At 39.4% G+C, this 8,858-nt stretch overlaps 1 protein-coding gene and 1 pseudogene across 1 annotated transcript in view; both read right to left on the bottom strand.

Annotated features, from left to right (window-relative positions):
- TEX15 (testis expressed 15, meiosis and synapsis associated) overlaps positions 1-5,762 on the bottom strand; it is a 62,691-nt gene extending 56,929 nt beyond the window's left edge. Inside the window, exon 1 of the mRNA XM_023517006.1 lies at positions 5,618-5,762. Within this exon, the coding sequence (XP_023372774.1) occupies positions 5,618-5,756 (139 nt within the window). The 5' untranslated portion in view covers positions 5,757-5,762. The remainder of the gene's footprint in view (positions 1-5,617) is intronic.
- On the bottom strand, positions 1,713-2,775 carry LOC100948541 (annotated as a pseudogene).
- Positions 5,763-8,858: the final 3,096 nt, after the last annotated feature.

Genomic DNA, 8,858 nt, shown 5'->3' with positions numbered 1-8,858 from the left:
CCCCCCCCCCAAAAATGTCCAGCTATTAGAGATGGGGTCTTGCTCTGGCTCAGACTGGTCTCAAATTTGTAAGCTCAAGCAATCCACCCACATTGGCCTCCCAGAGTGCTAGGATTACAGGCACGGAGCCACCATGCCTGGCCCACTTTTTGAGGGGGTATAAAAATTTATTATACATAAAGAATATTACCACTAATGAATGCAGACAGACTAGGACACCATGGTATAGAATGGAGGATGGCTAGTTCTTTCAAAAGTGCATCGGTTTAGGTGGCTTGGGACCACAATGATTGGTCAGACAGGAGGGTGCATGTCAAACCCCACAGGGTTCCAGGGCATCAAGTGACCAAGTGACTACTCCGTGTGATGCTCCTTGCCTGTCTGATTTGCAGCTTTCACGAATGGCTCCCAGAAGCAAGCAACTGAGCTAAAGGGGCTCCCTAAGGTGGCTCAGGCTGGACTTTGAAGTCACGGCAACACCATTTGAAGCAATATGTGTTTTTTTTTTCTTATTTATTTTTCTTACATATACATGTGCATATTAGGTTTTCACTTTTGCCTTCACAGAATTAAAAAAGCTAAATTTAATGACAATAACAATATTTAACATAAGGACTGAGAACAAAAACCTCATAAAGAACGAATGAAGATAAATACATTCAGAAAAGAAATCAGATGGTTTTTCTGGACTTGGGCACTCCATTGAACTACCTTGGGAGACCTTGGGCCAGTGTGCCCCACTTTCTGGAGCCCCGGACTGAGCCACTGAGCCGGTAAGGAGCCAATGCCGTTCAGCTGTGGGCTGCCCTCACAGCAACTGTGGGGGAATTGTCCCTGCGTGCTGCAGAGTGGGAACGGCCTGGAGATCTTGGGCTAATAATCTAGTGACTGAGCTGCCCAGAGGCAGGGACTGAGATGCTGGGGAAGTGCAGAGAGCCAAGTGTTTGGCAGATAACAGCCCTGGCCCTCAGGGGCAGTGAGGGAAACAGATAAGAAGGCAGCCACTCCAGAAGAGATCCCAGGGATAAGTGCATTCATTGGAAAGCTTCTGCTTGGCCAATGTTCACGGTCTGGAGTGTCTTTTAAGTGGGCTGAGGAGACATTTGGGCTCCTTAACCTGCGGGGTCTGTGAAATCAGCTGAGGCCTCTAGTCTCCATCTTGTACAGCTGTATCAACATTGGGATTAATTTCTCATTCCTCAGAAGACCACCTGTTGCCCAGACGATATTTACCAAGATATATATACTGTTTGGTTTTTTGGTTTTGGGTTTTTTTTTTTTTTTAATTTCAACATTTTCTTTTGACATTTTTCTTTTTTCTTTTATTATTCTAATTTAAATAGAATCTTCCATTTTAGCAATGTTTAATTGGATGGTTTCCACAAATTATACATGAAGTTTCTAACCATAACAATTCAGTGAAGTACAAAACGTTAAGTTACTGGCTGTGGGAAGAGAAGACAGCACCCATGGTGGCATCTTCCAATCTGGTTGTTCTAAGGGCAGGGCAGAGGGGAAGGTCTTTTTTTAACCAAGCCCCTTGTTTCAATGTATTAAATAATTACTCTGATCAATATTAAATTGGATTGAAAACAAAATGGACTAAAAAGCAAATCCTACTCTATATTGGGGTGGAAGTGGGAGGAAAGAACGAGTCCTTCGAAGCAGGGAGGGAGATAGCTGGGAAGGTCTGTGGCTCTGACCCAAGGTGGTCACTCACACCGCTCCATTTTTACTTTCCTTGGTCTCAGGAAGGTCTGATTTTTCTTCTCTTTCTTTCCCTTTGTATTTGCTTGAAAGTTTCACCAGCTGTCTGTTTGACCCTCTTGACCTTCCTCAACGTTTTTCTGCCACTCTCTTTCTTGTTTGGCTTTTTCTCGAGCTTCAATCTCTTCTTCCCTTTGTCGTTCCCTTCCACGCATCTCTCTGGCTTCTTTCTCTCTCTCTTTAATTCCAGCTCAGCCAAGAGTTTCATGGTCTGTTTACAGACTGCTTGTAACAGAACAACTCAGGATCTTCCTCCTCTACAACTGTACGTTTTTCTTCGTTCTTTGTTTTTTTATTCACCCTTTCACAGTGTGTTCCACGTGTTCTTTTTCTGCCTGAATTACATCGAGAGCCCTCTTCTGTTGTTTCTGATCCAGTAGCAATTTGTAAGCTTGTCCACAGCTTCAGAAGCCTTCTGTGCTCTGTCGTCATCACCTTGATTTTGGCAGGACGCACCAGTATGGGTAACTGCTGAAACCTCTTTATTTCTTCCTCTGTGACTTCCGGATCTATCTGAAGAACCTCAAATGGGTTCAAATTGAAGTAAGAGGAACCAGGATGGGTCAATCTTTCAATCTGATTTTTCGATGTTAGAACCAAGTCTCTCTTCTCTATTTTTTTTTTTTTTTTCAGTTTTTGGCTGAGGCCAGGTTTGAACCCACCACCTGCGATATATGGGGCCCTTCTCCTTTGAGCCACAGTTTCAGCTCACTGTAGAATACAGGTTCTCAACCTGTGGGCTGCGCCTCCTTTGTAACAATGGAAATACATCCTGCATACCAGATGTTTACGTTACAATTCATAACAGTAGCAAAATTACAATTATGAAGTAGCAACGAAAATAACTTTATGGATGGGGGTCACCACAACATGAGGAACTGTATTAAAGGGTCGTGGCATTAGGAGGTATTAGGAAGGTTGAGAACCACTGCTGTAGAAGGTCGTAAATGCTTCCTCTGTGCTGCCTCCACCAGCTGAAGTCCCGCTCTCTCCCTAAGCCGCCATTTCCCCAGCCAGACATGTGACCTTTCTGCTTAGGTGGCTGGTCACTTTTTTTTTTTGAGACAGAGTCTCACTTTGTCACCCTCAACAGAGTGCTGTAAAGTCATAGCTCACAGAAACCTCAAACTCTTGGGCTCAAGTGATCCTCATGCCTCAGCCTCCCAAGTAGCGGGGACTGTAGGCTTGCCTACCAGCATGCCCAGCTAGTTTCTCTACTTTTTAGTAGAGATAGGGTCTTGCTTTTGCTCAGGCTGGACAATCTGCCCACCTTGGCCTCCCACAGTGCTAGGATTACAGGTGTGAGCCACCTTGCCTTGTATTTTGATCCATGTATCAGTGAACTTGCTGAAATTACTAGTTGTAGATTTTCCTCCCTTTTTTCTGGTAAATGTCTTGGGATTTTCTATGTAGACTATCAATGTCCTCTTTAAATAGGGATAATGTTATTTCTTCTTTTCCAGTCTATATGCCCTTCAACTGCTTTGACTTTGTGTCCTGGATAGAATTTCCAATCTTATGTTGAGTAAGAGTAGTGAAAGAGAATAGTCACTATCGGGTTATAGTGTAAAAATTCATTTTACATGTTGAGTTCAATTTGCTTTTATTTGGGTATGTGCATCAATGATCACTGGATACTGCTGTGTGGTTTTGTAGTTCCTCTGATGTGAAACCCTTCTTTTCAAATGTAAGCATTTAGTGATAAAAATTGTCTTATTAGCAATGTTTGAACTATGCCCCTCAAATTTTGATAATGTAGCATTTTCATGTTTATTTAGTTTATGTATTTATTCCCTTGAAATATTATTAATATTTAGAAATGTGCTATTTACCTTCCCACTGTTTGGACATTTACTTATTTTTCTGTTGTTAATTTCTACTTTGCATGTGGTCAGAGAACGTATTTTGTATGATTTGATTCTTTTTGAGATGCATTTCGTGGCCCAACATGTTATCTATTTTGACCAGTGTTCCGAGGGTGCTTGAAAGGTTTCTTCTGCTATTGTTTGGTATGGTCATCTATAAATGTCAGCTATAACCTGTTGGTCGAATTGAATAGTTGGTCTTTTTCTGCCTAGTTGTTCTATCAACTGTTGAAAGAGGAATGAAAAGTCTCCAACTTTAATTCTGAGTTTCTCCCTTCCTCCTGTTAGTTCCATCACTCTTGTTTCATGAATTTTGAAGCTCTTTTGTCTGGCATGTACAAATTTAGGACTGCTTTTATCTTCATGGTGGAGTAACTGTCATCATTATGTAATATTTTTCTTTGCTTCTGGGCATTTTCTTTCCTCTAATGCAGTGGTTCTCAACCTGTGGGTCACGACCCCTTTGTAACAATGAAAATACATCCTGCATACCAGATATTTACATTATGATTCATAACAACAGCAAAATTACTATGGCAACAAAAATAATTTTATGGTTGGGGTCACCACAACATGAGGAACTGTATTAAAGGGTTGCGGCATTAGGAGACATTAGGAAGGTTGAGACTCATTGCTCTAATGTCTATTTTATCCAATATTAACATAGTCACTTTATTTTGGTTGTTTGCATAGGCTATCTTTTGCCATATGTTTACATTTAACCAACCTTCATCACCACCTCTGAAGGGAATATGTCAGTAGTATATAGTTGGGTTATTTTTAAAATCCAGTCTGTTAATCTCTACCTTTTAATTGGTATATTTCGATTATTTATGCTTAATGTAAGTAATGACATGCTAGGGTCTAAGCCTGCGAATTAACTGGGTTTCTTCTGTTCAATTTTCTATTTAATTTTCTTGCCTTCCTGTGAGTTATGTGAACATTTGCAAAATGTTTAATCCTGAGACAAGTGTAAATTCACATGAAGTTACAAAATTAATGCAGAGGTATTTTCTCTAAATAATACTAACATGATGGTAACATCCCCACTTTATAGTAACTTAATACTTTCTCTACATACACTGAGAACCACACTCAAAGTGTGACTCCTTACTACTGTGCAGGGCTGAAGTCCTGGCTCACGCAGGTCCTCAGCTGACACCCTCAGGGGATCCCGTTACCACTGGGAAGGGATGGAAGTCCATGCTCCTCACTTATTTGCCACAGACTGTGTGAAAGGGGAAGGATGCCTTGTTACTACTGGGTGTGGCTGAACTCTAAAGTCTCTACTTTGTGTTCACTCCTAGTAAAAAGGGGCAACTCATCACCACAGGGCAGGGTTGGAAATCTGCTGACACTGCAGAAGCAGGGATGGCAAAGGAGGGAAATACATTCCTGCTGCGTGGTGAGCTCCCTACCTGGTCACCATGAACACCACTGGGAAGGAAAAGGGTACCCTGTTCCTGCTGGGTGAGGGAAGAGTCCAGGCTTCCCACCTTAAACTGTTTGACATCACGCCAGCAAGAAAGGGGAGTAGCATGTTTAGTATCAAACGGGTTTTTATCTTTCTAGGCTGCTCCTTTCTCACTCCTTTGGCACGAGAGAACAGGCTTTTCTTGGGGCTTTTGGTGGAGGAGGCTGTGCCAGTTGATTTCTGGGTTGGAGGCATCCAGATTGAGACAAGGAAAAAACAAAAAGAAAATCCAGAGACTTCCCTGCTATGTCACTCCTGAGTCAAAGGGTCATAGTTGGTCTTTTTCTTTTCACCTTTAGTGTCCAGTGTTCAGGGACTGTAGGTGTACTTTGTAGGAGGAATGAGAGCACAGGTGTCTATTGCGCAGAACAGGCAGTACATGTGTGTTTGAAGAACTAAAGACCCGACTTAACCCGATTTTATCTATAGTCAACATGAGAGATAAACATTAAGTAGAATCAAGAATTCAGTAATAGTTCAGAAAAAATCCTATCTTCTATAGAGATATTACCTTTCCCAGCTGACCTCCTGATCTTGGGAATGGTGAATTTCTTCAAAGGATTGGCTTCTAAACCACTAATTAACAAAGGCTCATTGGTTGAGGTCACGTTCCATAGTGTCTTTTGTTTAGCAATCTCTTTCATTTCCATTTTGTTGGTGGCCTAAAAATCAACCAAAGTTATTAAGAAAAAAGTCAATAAATACATAAAAGACAATGGCAGTACAATCATTCAAAAGTTCTTAAGGGGAATGGAATAACGATAAGATTCTTGGTTACAATATTGTGACAAGGTTGACAATAACCTTGTCAATAGGTTTCCATCTAAATTTTCCAAGTTACACAAAATAGAAAATAAAGTAACTTTGGTTGTTATATAATGTTAAAAATATTTATTGTTTAGCAGACCTCTCTCTTGTAATTCAGTAATTATAACTGGATAACCAAAAGCCTGTTTTCCTGAAAAGTGTAAAAACTTACAGACATCAACAATTTTTCTTAAACTTTTGGTACAATTCTTGTCAAATACTCCATTAAACAAAAACATTTTTCATATATCCATCTGTGACTAGAATGATATAAAGTCTAAATCTCTGGTTTTAAGAGAAAGTTTTGACCGCTAATCCGTAACTATTCTAAAAACAGTCAATTGCTCATTGCTGCTGTCACATAGTCAAATACTACAAATGTTCAAGACATCAAATACATGTTATATTAGTATCAAAAAAAGTTCCTCCCCTTCTGCTTTTTCCTTTCTCTCTTTCCCCAACCTCCTCAACCACTTACACAACACTGATCCTTAACTTCTTAAGCAGAACTCAAACTGGGTATCAAGAGAAATATCTGTAAATAGGAACTTTCCATACCACTTCATAATGTAATTGATGACCCTCCTAATACCTACCAGCTGCTTACTTCAAACATGAGATCACAATCCAAATTAAAATGTGAAAAATTCTACAGAAGGATCACCAAGGATAAGATTCTATAGCAAGTTCACAAGGGATTCTATCCCCCAATCCTTTTCTCTGCCCTTTATGAAAGGTGATCTTACAATCTCCCAAACATGGATTGGAATAGAAAATGAAAAAAAAGAAGAAAAGAAAACCAGCCTTTCTCTCATCCAGTTACGCTGACTCCTAGCAAGGTTCTACCTTCTCACAAGAATACCCTTAAGATGTATCAGCTCCGAAGAAAGCTGTCAAGACTGTCATGTTCACCGGGCTATTTAATAAAGGGAAGAAGGGAGAACAATTTATTTTATTTTTTTTGGCCGGGGCTGGGTTTGAACCCACCACCTCCAGCATATGGGGCCGGGGCCTTACTTGTTTGAGCCACAGGCACTGCCGGAGAACATTTGTTTATAATGACTTATATTACAGAAACTTTTCGAATATTCATGATGTGTATCAGCAGCACATAAAGATATAGAACCATTAGTTGAATATACTTTACTTGAAGAGCCACATGCTGAGATAATTCTCAATATTGCCTTTAACTACAGTTAAATTACATATTCAAGAAAGCTGGATGATTTCATTGGTATGGTTTCCTGTAAAATATTTCTGTAGTAGACATTACTAACACAGGGAAGACTTAAGAAGTTCACAGATTTTGTTCCTTAATGCTTAGGACAGTCCTTTGCCACAGAAAGGTTAAGTTAACAATTGATGAAAGATGAATAATCAAGGCACAAAAGAGTTCAATATCCTCCATTAAGAAAGTTACTTCAAGAAGTTTTTCAATTATTACCTTTCAAGTAGGAATAATACCCCTTTAATTTCAGCCCAAACAACTTATTCATGTTAAAGTGATAACAAATTCAAACATTTCTCTACCATTTCTCTACAGTGGTTAAGGGCCTGTGATAACAAGATATATAATATTATTAATAATTATATTAATTATTATTTTTATGCATGCATGATAAAACATGTTATATACTACAAAATATATACTATATAATAGTCCTAAACCATTTTATACGTATATATTATTTATTTTTATAAATGTAAAAATGAAATCAGGAAGTTTGACTCCTGAAGTCTCATGCTGAGGCTGTCCTCTGGAGTCCTGGCCTATTCTAGACGAGAGCAGAGGGGAAAAAAGAAAAACTTTGGGAATAGTTAATGCAAAGGGCAAAGCACACAGGAGGTTCTTAATAGATATGGAAATAAAGAACAAAACCAGAAAACATCCATTAATATAGGTTGTAACAATATATATATTATGAACAGCTTTAGGCTAATACATTTAAAGACTGGACAAAAGGCCGGGTGTGGTGGCTCATGCCTGTAATCCCAGCACTTGGGAGGCTGAGGTGGGTGGACTGCCTGAGCTCACAGGTTCGAGACAAGCCTAACCCAGAGCTGGGGCATTGTGGTTGGTGCCTGTAGTACCAGCTACTTGGGAGGCTGAGAGGCAAGAGGAACACTTAAACCCAGGAGTTTGAGGTTGCTGTGAACTAAGACACCACAGCACTCTACCAAGAATGACCAATCCAAAACTGATTTGAGAAGAAAAAGAAACAATGCATCAGTTTCACAGATCTTTTTAGAAAGATCTTTTGAGAAATAACTTTATTCTGTTTTTGCTTACTTTTATAATTACCTTTTATTTATGCCAAGTAATAACTGATTTGAATCCTGGATTTAAATACTGAATTTTGGGCTTCATCCAAAAATATACTTTAGTTTTTAAAAGTCTATTTTAAAATATTTTTAAAAATATTATAATGATGGTATGCAGATGTGGCAAAAATCATCTCTCTTCTGTTTACCTCTAGAAAGAATTTCTAACAAATAAATGTTCCTGAACTTTCGTCACAAACATAAATTCTAAGTTTTTTTTTCTTTTGAGACAGAGTCTCACTCTGCCGTCCTGGTAGAGTGCTGTGGCATCATAGCTCATAGCAACCTCAAACTAGGGCTCAAGTGATTCTCGTGCCTCAGCCTCTGAAGTAGCTAGGATTACAGGCACCCACCACAATGCCTGGCAATTTTTTTAGAGACAGTTTTGCTCTTGCTCAGGTTGGTCTCGAACTTCTGGTTCAAGCAACCCACCTGTTTCGGCCTCCCAGAGTGCTGGGATAAGAGGCATGAGCCACCGTGCCCAGCAAATTCTTAGTTCTAAATATTTGAGACATAGGATTACTTCTAATAAAAAATTAAGTTAAATTAGATTACATATGGTAAATACACATATACTTAATTAGATTAAGTGAAGAAGAACTCCTGTTGAGACTATACAACGC

This window comes from Otolemur garnettii, unplaced genomic scaffold (assembly GCF_000181295.1).
Source record: "Otolemur garnettii isolate 467f Iridium unplaced genomic scaffold, OtoGar3 scaffold00102, whole genome shotgun sequence".
Classification (NCBI taxonomy): Eukaryota; Metazoa; Chordata; class Mammalia; order Primates; family Galagidae; genus Otolemur; species Otolemur garnettii.
This window is presented reverse-complemented; position numbering and strand designations above follow the sequence as displayed.